This window comes from Rattus norvegicus, chromosome 1 (genome assembly GCF_036323735.1).
Source record: "Rattus norvegicus strain BN/NHsdMcwi chromosome 1, GRCr8, whole genome shotgun sequence".
In the NCBI taxonomy this organism is placed as follows: domain Eukaryota; kingdom Metazoa; phylum Chordata; class Mammalia; order Rodentia; family Muridae; genus Rattus; species Rattus norvegicus.
Window position 1 is genome coordinate 128,324,447 of NC_086019.1, and position 16,670 is coordinate 128,341,116.

A 16,670-nucleotide genomic window follows, 5' to 3' on the forward strand; every position below is an offset into this window, starting at 1 on the left:
TCTCCAGCTCCTAGCCTAACTTTAAATACATAAACACTATGGTTTATAACACAGGTTGGGTTTCTTCCCCATTTCTTCCCCAGAAAAGCAAAAGACCAGTATGATTTCAAAGCTCTTATTTCCACTAGGTTTATTAATTATCTGACCTGACTGTCTGCCATGTTTATGTTGTACATGCTTCAAATGAACAGCTGTCTTTCAAGAATGTGCCCTTGGGGTTGGGGATTTAGCTCAGTGGTAGAGCGCTTGCCTGGCAGACGTAAGGCCCTGGGTTCGGTCCCCAGCTCCGAAAAAAAGGGAAAAAAAAAAGAATGTGCCCTCTTCCCAATATACATACCAACCTGCTAAGTAGCTAAGGATAATTTCGAACCTCTGACTGCCAGGTTTTCACAGATGAGAGTGTCATGTGATTCTGGGGCTAGAAGGGGGTTTCCTGCATGCTACAACCAAGCATTCCATCAACTGAGCCATGTCCTAAGCCCTCTTTCAAGATTTTAGTAGGAATATAACTTATTATTAAGCCCCAAGCATACAAATATGCATATACAATCAGTTTATAATTTAATATATAATCTTTTATCTGATCATTCAAAATTCTAAGCAAAAGAACCACTTAATTTTCAGAGATTAAAAATAACAACTATACAAGAAATAACCAAAGGATATGTGAAAAAGTAATCACGTTCACTTCTGACCTTAATGAAGAATTTATTATAAATCTAATTTTAAACAAACGAATATAGAAAAAAATTCCCCTTTCTTTTGGCTTCCTGACATCTGGCTTTCCTCTATTGTTTTCAAAGCTGCCAGTATCCTGAATTATAACCCAGATTATTTACTGCCGCAGACACTCACCCTGTGAAGCGTCACTGTGTGCTGTTCCCATATAGCTGTTTCCTCCATTGCTGTGCTCTGATAAAGGAAAAGAAAACAAAGCGTTACCTTTAAAAGAAAAAAATAAGTTTTTAATAAAGTGAAAGAAGGCATTCTGGAAACAATTCAGTACAATAAAACACCAAGACTTACACTGCTAATATTAAAAATATTCTGGAAACCAGTTAATAACTTTGAAAGGGTTGTTTGTTTTTAAGAAATAGGAAACCACACACACAGGAACTCCCTTTGTTTTAACTTAATTTGGACAGATGCCACTCTACACTTAACACAGCAGAAACAAGTTAAAGCTAGCAAATTCAGCAACTTTATGCTTAACATCAAACAGACAAGAATAAAAGTTGCAACAGTTTTAAATTATCCAAGTGGACATTTAAGAGCATTTTTCATGTTGCATTCAGCAAGAAAAGGTAAAATACCTCTGAACTCAGTATTTGTAAATACATGTTCCCGAAAAGGATTTAGACCTCTTATAGGTTTAAAGTCACAAGCAATACTAGTCTATTCAGTTTCAGTTTTATGTCAGAATTACTTCCTCTAACTTCACGTTCATACAGAAAAAGGCTTTTGTTACGCATATCATAAACATGCATCTAAAAAAATTAAAACAAAACTCTCAAGGCCCCAATCCCCCTAGAACCATAAACAATCAATGTTAAGTTTCAGTGTAGATCCTAGCCAGACCACGGGGTAGCTGAACTTTATCTCCTACCATTAATCTCTCATGGAAATAATAAGATGACCTGAAAGTTAAACATTACAAATTTAAAAACAAATTTCCTTTGTATTTGGGTAAATTGCTCTTGGTAGTTTAAAGTAACATAGTCTCTCTTAACATTACTTTTAATAAATGTATTATTATGCCTAATATGGATTTCTTTCTAAAATTTTTTCTTTCAGGGTGGTGAAGTGACTGTGGCATGGCGTATTCAGATCCTCCTTCATCACCTAGCACTGTAACTGTCTTTCATCAGTACACTCTGTCTCTGTTACATGGTTATCAGTAGCATCACAAGACTATGCACATCAAGGTGCCACAGGCCTATTTCTCTTTTCCCAGAGCAACTTTAATTGAAGATTAATGCCACTTTAGAAAATGAACTGCTATAAAGAAAGCCTGCTTCCCTAAATTCAAAGCAACTAGATTGACTTTCCTCCCAAATGAATAAGGGACGAGAGAGAAAGGACCTCTGTGTTCATTCCCATAGATAAAAACTGCCAACTCCACCAGCTTTTGTTTCAACCTTCCAATCATGAGCAGCAAAACTTTCTTTTAATGAGACTTGCCTGGAAATAAAACTTTTTTTTTTAACACAAACTAACCAGATTTTGAAACACAGAAAGACAGACAGACAGACAGACAGGCTTGGGGGGAGGAAGGGGAAGGGAGGGAGTGGGACGAAGGGAGGGAGGAAACTGCATAAAGCCTCCTCCGTCCATGTGCAACACTGACAGTGAGGGCAGATGCACTAAACATGCACAGTTCCATAACTGCCAGTCTGCAATGCCAGCTGACACTGACAATGGGAACTGCTTGCATAGCTCTAAACTGTTTCTTTCTGGATCCACTTTGTTAACTAGTAGCGATGCTTCACTGACTTCTCAATCCCTTCCCCATCAGTCCACACTGTAAGTGATCTGATAACTGGTACTTTACTTGGTTACTACCTATGAAAGCATGTGGTTCTCCACAAGGTTGTGATGATCATGTAGTTTACATTGTTGGGCAAAGGAAAACAGTTTACAGAAGAGCTTGGGTATTGTCAGAAATCTAATTTTGTTTAAGCCAAAGTAGAGAGGGTGTTGAAAGGATATGGAAAAGGTCCACATTGATCAGCCTGACATAAAGGGGCTGTGGGTAGTATTTCTCATCAGATGTTTTATCTTTTTCTTCTTTTTCTACTCATAATAAACTGGCAACATATCTTATACTACATTCACATTCCACTGTTAAAGTTTCAAATATTTGCTTCTAGTCGGACTTTTGTTTTAAAGGTTTTGTTTATTAAAATATGAAAATGATGATTATTGAGTATGAACTGGCTCCTTTAGCAGAGGGTGGACATTCTCTGGAAGAATCCCTACAATGAAGACTCTGAGTTAGGGAGATTTACTCTTGCTGCTAGTCTTTTCCTACTGTTTTACAATGCTCATCTACTGCTATGCAAATAAATTTAAGGGTGAACTTAAGTTTTCATGCTATAAACTTATAAATCCACATAAAGGCCTTTGTCAAACCACCATCAGTCCCACTCTAAAACTGTTTAGGCTTGTAGGAAACTAGGGAACAGGACATTAGTCTACTAAACATAGTGACTCTGCTTCTAGTATTCTCTATTAACTATACAATATATACAGAAAATGAGCTAGCCCAGAAATAAGACCAGCACCCAAATTGGTTAATATCTTAGCTTTCCTACCTATAAGATCAGGAAATTAGACTAAATTATCTCAAGGAAAAAGGTCTTCCCAGTTCCAAAGGTCAATTTATTAAAGTGTACTAAAGAATAGGTCACATATTCAATAATTAGCATCAAAAGTGACTGCAATTCATGGTTGCTGTATTAGTTTTGCACACACTTCTAAGTCTGCATCAACTGACTAGAATCATAATTTCTAAAGAAGCAAAAAGCTGTATTTCAGAATCTGCCAAGAGTTTGTTTGGTTTCTTTGTTCTAAGCTCCAGCTGGCAAACACACTACTCAGATCACCAAATCTGAAGGGCTTCCTGCCAACTCTAGATCCTAATTCTAGGCAGTTTCATCATCCTTTAGACCAATTACAAACCAAATGGGAGAAAGACCGGAGAGCTGAACTGACAAGAAAGCTCATTTTCCTATGTCTGAGTAGTACATGACATGTGTTGTGATGTGCTGTTGAGAACTTTAAACTAAAACAGTGCAATCAGAATTCATTCTCGAGACTGTAAATGGAAGGCAAATTTAAGGCAGAAAGATCAGCTAAAGGAAAGTTAGCATGAGAAGGAGGGAACTCTGGGCAGGGTAGTGGTGATGCATGCCTTTAACATTAACACTGGGGAAACAGAGGCAGGCAGCTATATCTCTTGAGTTCAAGGATAGCCTGGTCTACAGAGTGAGTTCCAGGACAGTCAAGGCTATACAAAGAAACTCTGTCTTAAAAAGTCAAAACAAAATATAACAAAACACAAGGCAGCTCTGAAAGGGCAGGCTACAGTTACAAATGTGGTCTCAGACATGCTTGCTTAAACTGTGGAACTGAGGATTTACATGTTTGAAGATCAAGACTGAGACCTAGATAGTGTAGATCTGTATCTAAGAGCAATCAATCAACAAGACTCAAGAACTGAAACCAAGATCTAGTTATAAAGGACTAGGAAGACTCTACAGGCTACAACTACTCTAGGGAAGGAAGGACCAAGTGCACCTGAACAGTTGCCAGTGAAAATGCATGAAAACCAACAGAGCTAATACAAAACATTTACTGTCCAGAGTACACCAAAATACAAGAACATCTCCTAATCCGAGACTGATATTCTTTTTTATCTAACATCACAAAAGAACAACATTCCTGAGTTTTAGAAATGCTAGATCCTTAAGTAATCAATGTATGCCTAGAAAATTACCGTTAAAGCACCCTGAACTGTTCTACATGGCTCCCAGCCTCCATTAGGAAAATCAAGTCCTCCTGCTATTTCTGGGAGCAACTCTGGTCCTGACATCGTCTGTTCCCAGTTTCCCTAGAGTGCTAAGGTTTAGTTTTGTTGTTGTTGGTTTTTATCGTTTTACTGTTTTTATGTTGTTTTTTTGGAGTTTTTTGTGTTTTATTTTTGTTGTTGTTGGCTTTTATTCTATCTAAAGAGGAACACAACACTACTTCTTGGTGTGAGGCTGAGTGAGGAACTAAGAATACAGGGATGGACCCTGATCTGTGAATTTTCAAATACACCATGTCAAACTCTAACCACTGTCCTAGAAGTAAAGCACAAAGATGGGAAATACAATGTGTGTTCAAAGATAACAGATGGCATACAGTGGCAATTATCTAAGGGTACCACTTCAGTTCTCCAGAAATGCCAAGAGGTAGTACAAGAAGGTCAACCTGAAGTTCAATGTTATGAGGGTCTCAAGAGACTCCCGCAGCAGCCAGGGACTCAACAACTCACAAATACAAGAAGAAAAAAAACAAACAACAAAAAACCCACCTCATTAAATGTAAGAATTCAAGTAGTTATTAATAAGCATGCACTGAGTACAGAATAGAAACCATGTAGTAAGTGAGCACAAATGTTACACATGTGTGAGGACACTGACACTTGCAGGGGAAATACCCATCTCTATGAATATAGTATTTCAGAGCTTAAAGAAAATTATGTAGAAAAATAAAATGTCAATTTTGTAAAAAGAAATCATTTATATGTTGGTAGGAAAAGGGCTGGCTTTAGAACCATATATTTAAAGTTTTGTATTTGTCAAAGTGAACAAACATATATAAACCTTATAACCCACAAAATAACAAGAGTTTTAAATTAAGCAGATGAAACTACTTTACCCTGTTAAATGTCAAGACAGAGTCACCCTTATACATGGACACAGAAGTTGGAAGAAACTCCTAGATACTGGTTAAGATTCAATTTGAAAATTAACTTACATACATATGATCTATTTAATGTACTGTTAAAAAATACTTCAAAACATTTCATGTGAGTCCAACAACTGGAGCAGGGGGTGTCCCTAAAGCTGCTGTCTCTCTGTGCAATCTGCTCCCCTAACTGGACTGCTTCATCTGGCCTCTATGGGAGAGGATGCACCTTATCCTGCAGATATTTGATGTTCCAGGATGGGGGGAATATGGGAGGGTAGGGTGGACCATGCTCTCAGAGGAGGAGATGGGGGAAGGGTCTGTGTGAGGGGGGACCAGGAATGGATCAGCAATGGGGATGTAAAATTAATAAATAAATTAATGGGGGGGAGTATGCCAAATTTTAGAAAAGAACTTCAAAATAACAAAATTTGATGATAAAGGCTGTAATGGAATTGGTAAAAGTAAATCAAATATAAATTGTTCATCTGTCTTTAAAAACCATTGGAACACTTCATTATAGTACTTTGAAAAACAGGTACTTTTTTTTCTGTTACTAAGTACTTATTCTGTCTTTCTTACAAACAGTAACAGTGGATAACCAAACAGTTTAGCTATCCCAGCTAATATATCACACACACAAAACATTTAAACACCATCATCTGGGGACACCTAGTGAATTAAGAAATCTAGGCAAACATTCAGAAAGAAAGAGGGAGGAGGAGGAGGAGGAGAAGAGGGGGAGAGAAAGGGTAAAAGAAGAAGAAATTACAAAAATCTTTTTTTTTTCCAGAGCTGAGGACCGAACCCAGGGCCTTCTGAGCTAAATCCCCGACCCCTACAAAAATCTTAGAATCTGATACGACTTTAAAGCCAAGTCTGGTAATCTAGGCCTCTGATTTCAGGGAAGGCATGAAGAACAAGAGTTCAAGGTACATGGAGAGTTTAAGAGCAGCCTGGACTACATGAGACCATGTTGGAGGATGAAAAAGGGAGGAATGAGGGAAGGAAAGATCTTACAAAGAAATGTTATGTGGTATTAGACTCATAAAGTGGTATCTGTACTAAAATGAGAATAACATAGAAGATTCATCATAATTTCTATTTGAAATGTTTACCACTTAAAAAAAAAAAAAAAAAGACAACTTGAGGGCTAGAGAGATGGCTCAGTGGTTAAGAGCACTGACTGCTCTTCCAGAGGTCCTGAGTTCAATTCCCAGCAACCACACGGTGGCTCACAACCATCTGTAATGGGACCTGATGCCCTCCTCTGTAGTGTCTGAAGACAGCTACAGTGTTCTCATATACATAAAATTAAAAAAAAGACAACTTGAAATAATTAATATGAGAAAACGCAAACTTGGAGTGCTGCTACCATGATCTAAGCACTAAGAAAATGTTCCTGCCCCAATTACTTCAGCAGCTGCCTTCTTTTAGGAACACAAAAAGTATAGGAAGTCTTAGAGATAATCAAGTATCTTACAGGAGCACTTTAAAAGATTATCTAATACAATATAACAATAAAGAATAAATTAACTCTTTATCAAACAGCCAGCTTCAAGTGGTGGAATGATACATAGCATAGGGATCTTAACCCTGCTGAGTTCTGATCAAGTACAACCTCTTGAGGAAAAAGGAAACCAATGCCAGATGAGGGATGGATGGATGTGGAAAACATCCCAGGTAAAGGAAACACCCTAATCAAAAGCCCCATCCCTAGCAGGAAGTGTCTCAACTCAGTCAAAAGATCTGAATTTATTAAGCGCTATGATATGATATTATATTAAGCCCTGCAATAGCCAGTCACAATCAGTATGGCCATGCTTCTCTTCCTGGGAGACACAGATGATCCAAACATTTCACAGCCTGATAACACAATCATGGGCTTAAATAAGTACTACCTGGAAAGAAAACCAGTGCCCTGAGAGGCACAAAGAGAAAGCTGGGGAGAAGGGCATGGCAGAACTGAAGAAGGACTGGAGGAGACACCTCGAAGGTTAACTAAACATGCTTACAGCTCTTTCAAAGGATTGGAGTTTGACTCCCAACACCCATATCGAGTAGCTCACAACCGCCTGTAACTTCAGCTCTAGGAGATCTAATACCCTCTTCTGGTCTCGCATGCATGCACGCTTTAATAAATGAGAAAAGCAAAGCAAAGTTTGCCAACAGAGGGAAAAATATAAAAAAGATGAGATCATTCAAGTAGACAACAGTCAAATATCCCAGTAACAGTTTACTATTACCAATTCTGATCTTCTACAATCTAAAGCCAATACAGAAATTTTTAGAATGAGTGAATGTTTGTGTATGTTTTGGAAGAAGTGGAAGAACTAATCATAACACTAAGATTCTGATAAATTACTTTTAAGATTCAGAGAACTAGGGGCTGGGGATTTAGCTCAGTGGTAGAGCGCTTACCTAGGAAGCGCAAGGCCCTGGGTTCGGTCCCCAGCTCCGAAAAAAAAGAACCAAAAAAAAAAAAAAAAAAAAAGATTCAGAGAACTATGGAATAAAAGGCAGGAGGAATTTAAGAGCCAAAGGAGGCACACTCGGAAATGCTGTCTCTGGGTTCTTAAACTCACAGCAGCTCTGATGATTTACACAGGACCAAGCATGGCTGGAGAGGGGCTCATGAAGCTCTATTTCTAGCTGAGGTGCTATTGGTTGCTGAAGGATGGTAAGTTATTTCCTTGAGACACCCTGTCAAATGCCCCCCAAACCTATGTGCATTTAGGCAGCACTAATTAGACATAATGCATGGGGGAGAGGGGCAGAAGGCAGGGAGATTGAGCTGACTCTGATCAAGATACATTCTATACATATGGGATTGTTGAAGAATAAAAAGATTATTTGTTTCAGAAAAACAGGGGCTAAGATATTCTTTAGAAGGCTACTATAGTACTCCAAAAAGAATTTGTACAGGGGTTGGGGATTTAGCTCAGTGGTAGAGCGCTTGCCTAGGAAGCGCAAGGCCCTGGGTTCGATCCCCAGCTCCAAAAAAAAAAAAAAAAAAGAATTTGTACAAACGTATGCTACACTGGTGAAGAGAGGAGAGAGTAAGTGGTAGAAGGAACAGGTAGGATACATGAAAAGATCAGAGGCGCTCAACTGGTTAAAACCTCAAAGACTGCTAATCAAACACTGACCACTAAGTGGATATCCAAACTGAATCTATACCCCTGGATTTATAATGTGAAACATTTAATGCTAACGTAAGATAGTTTTCTTAAGGATCTGAAGAGCCCAAGCACTGTCTCTGAAATTAAGTAATCTGCTGTTGAATCTATCTACAGACTGAACTTTGTATAGAATAAGCTCAAGCAAAATCTGTATATACCTTCCCCAATATTAAAATGTTTTAAAGAGATATGTGTCAACGTGATTCACTACATGCTTGCCTGTTCATGTACGAGTACCAAAGCTGGGTACTGCTTGCATTTCTAGTCCTGCTCCCTTTTAAATAGGTGACACAGCAGCTAATGGTAGACAGATCCCCAAAAATTCAAAACCTAGACCCTAAACTCAGAAACTAAAAGATCCTTACAACTACTCAATGACTACGTCTTTTTTTAAGCCTTTATATCTGTACAGAATCTGGCCTGGTAACAGCAGGTATGCAGTGTTTACACAGGTATTCACTTTATATACATTTTCTTTATGCACTTTTACACATTAATACTAAGTTTTACAGTAAGAAGGTAGGCAAAATTAATTGAGCTTTCTAGTTTTAAGCCAAGGTATGTGTCAATAAACACAATTAAAACCAGTTTTGAAAAACTGGAAGATCTGGCTTTCCTAACCCCAGGAAAAGAACCAGCTGGGTCTACAGTAGCTGTTTCCTTCACTGCAGCTTCTTCCAACAAATACCATGCTTCCAGTTTTCATGACTCATGTGACTTGTCCAGTCTACTCACCCAATCTATTAGCATGTTTGTCTGATGCTCATTTAGAATATAAGAACATTAAAATGTACACATACTTGATTCATAATCAGATATGGCCACAGCAAATGAATGAACCCTGAGTCCTTCACCTGTAAAAGAGAATAGTAGTACCTAACAGAACTGTAAAGATCAAATGGCACTGGCTGGAGAGATGGCTCAGCAGTTACGAGCACTGACTGCTCTTCCAGAGGTCCTGAGTTCAGTTCCCAGCAACTGCATGGAGGCTCACAACCATCTGTAATGGAATCTGATGTCTTCTTCTGGTGTGTCTGAAGACAGCTACAGTGTACTCATAAACATAAAATAAATAAATAAATCTTAAAAAAAAAGTTTGAGGTCTGCCTGGACTGTACAGTGACACCTTGTTGCATGCGGAGAAGAAAAAGGGCTACTCCAGGTTAGGAGTGGAGGGACCTGCCTGCAATCCAAGCACTTGGGAGCTGATACAGGAGGATCACTGTATTTTGCCAAAGCAGCTAAATGTAAAGTTTTAGAGATCTGTGGTAGGATACAAAAGAAAATAATAAAATTATAAAGTACCACAGAAGGCGAGACAAACACGGTCTTTTGGGGTAGGAGACTGTGGCTGTGGCAATGGCACATGCAGGACAGCACTTATCACACTCAGAGTCTTAGCTGCTGTCACAATCACTGTCACAACACTCACCGGGACAGAGACAGGGACAGACACACTTACTGCTTGGGCTCCAACACTTCACCACAGTGCCTAGTAGTAATAGATGTACAACAAGGGTCCGCTGAATAAAAAGTTTTAAAATCCAGACTGTTGGATTTTACAGCATGTTAGACCCTCCCTAACCGTAAATAGTAACAGGAAACACAGAGCTTGTCTTCCATGTCAATACAGCCACAGAAGTGCACGTGAGCAAACTCTACCTTATTTCTGAGATATCAAATTTGCACAAAACATTTCCACAGATTTATCCAGACTCAATGCTTTAAAAAATTAACAAAGAAAAAATCTAGAAACCGTGTTAGATGTAATTTAGCAACTCCTTAACCCTACAACCCCCCCCAAAAAAATCCATATTTATTTATTGTTATTGTTTTAGGGTTTGTTTCATTTTGTTTTTAATTTATTCATCTTATTTTATGTGTGAGTGTCTTGCCTATGTGTGCACATACCGCAAGCATGCTTGGTACCCACAGAGGTCAGAAGAGGGCATCAAATCCTCTGGCACTGGTGTTGTAGATGACTGTGGCCACCAAGTCGGTGCTACAAATCAAATTTGGGCCACTACAGAAGCAAAAAGTGTCCTTAGCCACTGAGCAATCTCTCCAGTCCTTGTGGATTTATTTATTTACTGAGAATGTAACTGTAATTGCATCCCAAAGACCATGTTTCTCTTGCCTTCTGTGGTATTTTTCTTTATAATCTTATCACTTACTTCTGCATCCTACCAACATGTCTAAAACTTTATCTGTGGCTGCTGTGGTTAAACACTGTTGGTGCTCTTGCTCTATCAATCTGCCAAGGAAGCAGACTGCAGGAATGCACCTCCACTCCTACCCTGGTGTCGCTTTCCTTCTCAGCGTCACTGTGTAGCTGTGCACACACTGATTCTGAGCTTCTATCTGTATGTGGTGCATGGACTTGAGCACTCTGGTGCGCTAAGTATGTAGAGGCCAATGATGACATCGGTTATCTTCCTCTATCATTCTCTACCTTACTGCCTTGAGATGGTGTCTCTACTGAGACAAAAACTGGCTGTTTAGGCAAGGCTGGATGGCCAGGGAGGTCTCAGGATTTACCTATCTGGGCTCCTGACTGCTGAAGTTACAGGCAAGATAGTCTGGAACTCCTTCGCTAGTAAGGAACACAGATGAGCATAACCTTGAGCTACTGATTCTCAGGCCTCCACTTCCCCAGACTAGAATTACAGGCATGCACTTTATGCAGTGCTAGGGACTGAGCACTGGCCCTTGTGCATGCTGGACAAGCAAGCTCTGTACCAGCTAAGAGATATACCCAGCCCAAAACTCTTCGGTTTCTACCTAATGAATTACAAGTTTTAAAACTCATCATTATACTATAGAGCAGCTGTATATTACAAACTATAAACTTCTAAAGAACATAGAGCTAAAACAAAATGTACTCAGTGTTCCCATTAATTACTCATTCTTGGTATCCTTCTAAATTCTAGAACTAGAAGATTTACTTACAAATTTAACATATATTCAGTCATCTGAAATTGTTTTAAAAGATGATGACAGTAGCTTAAACTAATAATAGCAGTACTCAGCAGTGGGGAGGGGAGACAAAGGAAGAACTGAATTCAAGGCTAACCTCAGCTACACAGTCTGAGACCATGCTTGGTTTTATGAGACTGCATCTCAAAAACAGTACTCAAAACAAAAACTTTTTTTAACAGTAGCACCAATATCAAAACAGTAAAAACTCCTAAAATAACCAAGAAAATGAATGTTTTTTTTACTTCTGAGACATCATCTCTCTGTAGTCCTGGCTGTCCTGAACTGACTCTGTAGACCAGGTTGGCCTCAAACTTACAAAGACCTGTATGCCTCTGCCTCCCTGCCAAAAATGAAAACTTTTAACTTAGCAATTTACTCTATTTTTAAAAAATAAAAGGTTTTTAGCAAATTGAAACAAATTTGCTACCCATAGAAAATATTACCTCTACTTTGACTTTTCTGTGTGTCAATTTACCTCCTAGTATTCCGTCAGCCAAGTTCTTGTTCTGACACCTTGTTCTGACAGAGAACTAAAAATGCACATGTGACAAAATGTAATAAAACGTTCTTCCCCTGTACCCCACAGTTAAGACTTAGTATAATACATTACAAATACAACAACTCAAGCCCTATTTATACCACACCAGTGGTGTGTTTTACGTACAAACTGTGGCACTGTTGGCTTTATCTTGAACTGCACAGCCAATCACTCGAAATCCAATTATTCTTCAAGTTATAAATCCAATCCATCTTCAAGTTATAAAGCGAAACTCCTGACTCATTCCCTTCATACCTACCAAGCTTCTCTTCTCAGTCATTATTAAGAATTTATCTGCTTAAGAAGAAATGGAAATAAAGCCCCTGGCTGGCCCATAAAGGAGCAACCTGAAGCCACTCTTCTCTGCAATAAATAAATTAAGCAATGCTCTAGGTCAAGGATAGCAAAAGGCCTATTTTTATTGCTGGCTTAAAATGAAAATGCTATTCAAAAACAGCAAGTTGGACTAAGTGTGAACCTTGATAAACTATTCTATCTCTATCTCTTCCCACCAGATTAAATAGTGCCAAGCTTACAAGGTGACTGTTGTTTGTTTTTTGTTTGTTTGGATATTGCCTTTCAAAGTTCAGAGTTGAAAAAAACATGCTAATCAAACATTTCATGAAAATCATTCTAAATAAAAGTTGTCTTTTAATTTTTATTGACATTTGATACAAATTCTGGCTAACAAGTTAGTTAGCAGGGCTGCTCCTCCCACACCTCCTGCCCAATGCTTGTCACCAGTACTGGGCTGCTCAGTGGGGACTTGGCAGTGAGTGTGGAGGCATGCTCTGGAGGTCTGGGATGGTCTACAGCTAGACACAGGAGGATGCACACCACGGGAACTTAAAGCTGGGCTTCTGTCTTTCAGGAGACTAAATTATTAACACATCACAGCTAGATCAAGAAAGAAAATGGCATTTCCAACAATTTCATCAAGTCTATTATTTTAAAAGATATCTCCCAAAAAAAGATTTTAAAAGTTATTTTTCCTTAAAAACATTTCTCAAACAGCACTATGATCTTTTTTATTTTTTTTTTAAGATTTATTTATTACATGTATGTGAGTACCCTGTTACTGTCTTCAGACACACCAGAAGAGGGCATCAGATCCCATTACAGATGGTTGTGAGCCACCATGTGGTTACTGGGAATTGAACTCAGGACCTCTGGAAAAGCAGTTGAGCCATCTCTCCAGCCTGTTTTTATTTATTCTGATTTATTCGTAACAACTATGCTGAACGTACACTAGGTCTCTAAATAGAAAAGGATTAAACAGCAGGTAAATCAGAGGCAGAACACCGCTTCTAGGATTTAAAAAAAAGGCAACTAACTGTAATTTCCCCCTCAAACCAAACAAGAAACCATAGATAAATACCCATCATAGCTCTAAAGCCACAGATTGCTTCAAGTTCCTTAACTACTGGTGAATAAGGCTGACACTGTTGCCACAGCAAGTAAGAGGAAGCATTAAGTCTTCCTCAAATCTGAAATAAAAGTTTACCCAACCATGAAAACATCTATGAAGGAAACGGCATTCTATCAATAAGTTTTGAGGATATCTTACGGTAAATTTAAAAGCTACATCATATAATGAGGACTACCAGTCAATTTACATGAATTAAAGCTTTAATGAGGGCTGGAGAGATGGCTCAGCGGTTAAGAGCGCCCGACCGCTCTTCCAGAGGTCATGAGTTCAATTCCCAGCAACCACATGGTGGCTCACAACCATCTGTTAAGAGATCTGATGCCCTCTTCTGGTGTATCTGAAGACAGCTACAGTGTACTTATATATAATAAATAAATAAATCTTTAAAGCTTTAATGAATGGCAACTAAAATGCTCAACACACCAAGATACTTAAAAGCCTGTGCCTAAAATACTTTCGGGTGGAAACTACTGTACAAAGTAAGCAAAGCAGGTGGGGAAGCATCCCTAGAGCAAATATCATAAATGGTGGCAGACACAATGAAGTGAAAATTTTAAGCCTCAAGTGAGATTTTACTTTACCCTTGAAGCACACAAAGCAAATATTTATCAGTTAACTACCAAATTAAAACTTGTTTAATACTTACTCAGCAAATAACCCCTATCTATAAAGACTGATGTAATAATTAGTTTTGTTCATTAGCTTAGTTAACTTCTATAGTTTCAAAAATGTTCAGCTGATGGGAAAACAACCCACTATGACTCACTTAATAGATTCCTGAGAATCCTTACAATAAACAGCAAGGGTTTAAAACAGAAAAGTGTAAATCATTTTTATGTCCATCTACATTATCATTTCAGACATGGCCACTAGGAAAAACAAAACTGTTTCTCAGACACAAACATTTCGCTACACAACAAAACCAGAAAATAGCCAAGAACAAAATCGAAATTTGTACTGTTTCCTCCTGATAAAACTTGAAAATCTAGAAACCATGGCAATGTCCTTGAGCACTTTTTGTGGTTCAGTCATTGAAAATATTCCTAGTAATTATTAATACCATTTCCTTACATAATTAAGCAATTACGTGGTAAGTCAGGAACCATCCCCAAACTTCTGTTTTCAACTTTCCAGTAACTGTTAACAAGTACACTAGTAAACAAACCTCATTGCAAATTCAGATGCACACCATACACCTAAGGCCTTTTCCTTTATTTACTCAATATCAGCAACAGAGAATTCCTTTTCAATCACTGGCCTATATGGCGTGTGCCTCCCTGCACTTTATCCTTGTGTTTTGTCCATTATTTTTACAAATGCTTAAACCTTCATGAGGGCAGGGAAGGAAAGATGGTTAGTTAGTAAAGGCGCTTGTGACTCATGGACGTAAGCCTGACCAAAGCCACAAAATTGTCATCTGACTGTCACAGTTCCCACATAGCACGCACCCCCATCAGACACCCACAAGAAATAACTCCAAGAGTCATCAGGATTATTGTTATTTCATATGAACCAGAAGAGAAACATTTTAAAAAGGATATCAGTGTTTGTAGTTTTAATTACTGAATAAGGGGCTCTTTCCCAATAATCTATACTTAGTTTGTCATATACTCATAGTTTTCCCTTCTGCTGGCCTAAATGTGCCTAACACAAGCTTTCTGCTTTCACTTCAAAGCGTTACTGTGAGAATCAAGTGAATTACCCCCACAGATTAATCTTAGCTCATATTAAATGTTGATCACAATCATTAACATTTCTGGCTATGTGACTCTTTCTAGTCTCTATTTTAAACTACTCTGAATTTATAATAAATTGGATTTTCTGAAAGGACTTTCTCCTTCCCTCATGTATGTGGTAAGATAAACAATCAAGCTGTCATGCTTTCTATAATACTACACTGGAATTCTACTCAGAAGTCACTGCACGGAATCATCAATTCGGGACCAGGGGTAAATTCTGACTCTCATCAGCCATCAGTTTTATGGCACTGACTTGGATTCTTGTCCTTCATCAACATTCAAGCCAACTCACCAATATTTGCTGTGTTTACTCTTAGGTATAGACTTTGGAGGAAGATTTTGTGTATTACCAGAATTTCAAATGCACTTTTGGCATAGCAGTTTGACTTTTAATAATCTGACATACTGTAGCAGGTGTACAGATACAAAACTGTAAATACAATTATATAAATTATACTCATTGCAATAACAATATCATGGAAACAAGCCAAACATCTCCATCCAAAAGGCAGCAATCGACAATTATAGCGGCATGCTGAAAACTACTCGACCTTACAAAACTGGAGGATGGAAAGCACTGGCTTATACACAAGTTCTACATCCGTAGTGCCAAAACAGATGAGCAGGCTGAAAAATTAGTGTCTGTGTTTTATAATGGGTAGGAGAAACAAAAGCACCCTATGTAAAACAATCATAGAGTTCGGCTCTTAAGCATTTTGGGTTCCCTGAGAACAATAAATGTGACTTAGGGAAGGAAGCACCTGGTGTATAGCACTGCATTTACCAGCTCATTTAGAGTGGGCCTAGCTTTATTTAAGATTGTATCCAAGAAAATAATCCTTCAATTCCCAATTAAGCACGCAAATATTTAACCACAGAGGTGTTTCTACATGCCATAAGATCTCAATATCATAATTTATGTGTAAAAGCACACCTTCTCAATCACCTTGCCACAGAAAGCTATTGGAAACACTTCTCTTGTAATAACACTTTCCAAGTGTGTTGTCTTGAATAACAAGTACCAGAGCTCACACTTTGAAACAAAGTGACATTCTGTGTAATATGGCAACAAAGCCTTTCTTCCCAGGAAAGGTAAATAATGTTTTATATTTTATAAGTAACAAATGTTACATTGATTCTGTTTTGGACTCAGTCTTTCTTTTAGATCTTACATCAATGTATGCTCAAAAAAGATACAAACTAAATTATTCCTACAGGAAAACATTCTATTCCTTAAAACAATCTAAACTAAACCTAGCCGGTAACTATCTGCTTAAAAAAAAAAAAAAAAGTCCTGTCAAGAATTCGAAGGTTATGATTAAGTATTCCAAATAGAAAACGACATAAAA

General features: G+C 38.1%; 1 protein-coding gene across 21 annotated transcripts in view; it reads right to left on the reverse strand.

The window, feature by feature from the left end:
• Nucleotides 1-16,670, reverse strand: part of Tjp1 (tight junction protein 1) — a 244,689-nt gene that overhangs the window by 64,117 nt on the left and 163,902 nt on the right. For 20 of the 21 annotated variants that reach the window (XR_005501920.2, XM_039105296.2, XM_039105288.2 and 17 more), the window contains one exon: nt 856-912. Coding sequence is in view for 20 of the 21 variants with exons in the window: in XM_039105296.2 (XP_038961224.1) it covers nt 856-912 (57 nt within the window). In the remaining variant the exon portion in view is untranslated. Of the gene's footprint in view, nt 1-855; nt 915-16,670 lie in introns of those variants that run through there. The other variant, NM_001106266.1, reaches the window with a different exon arrangement.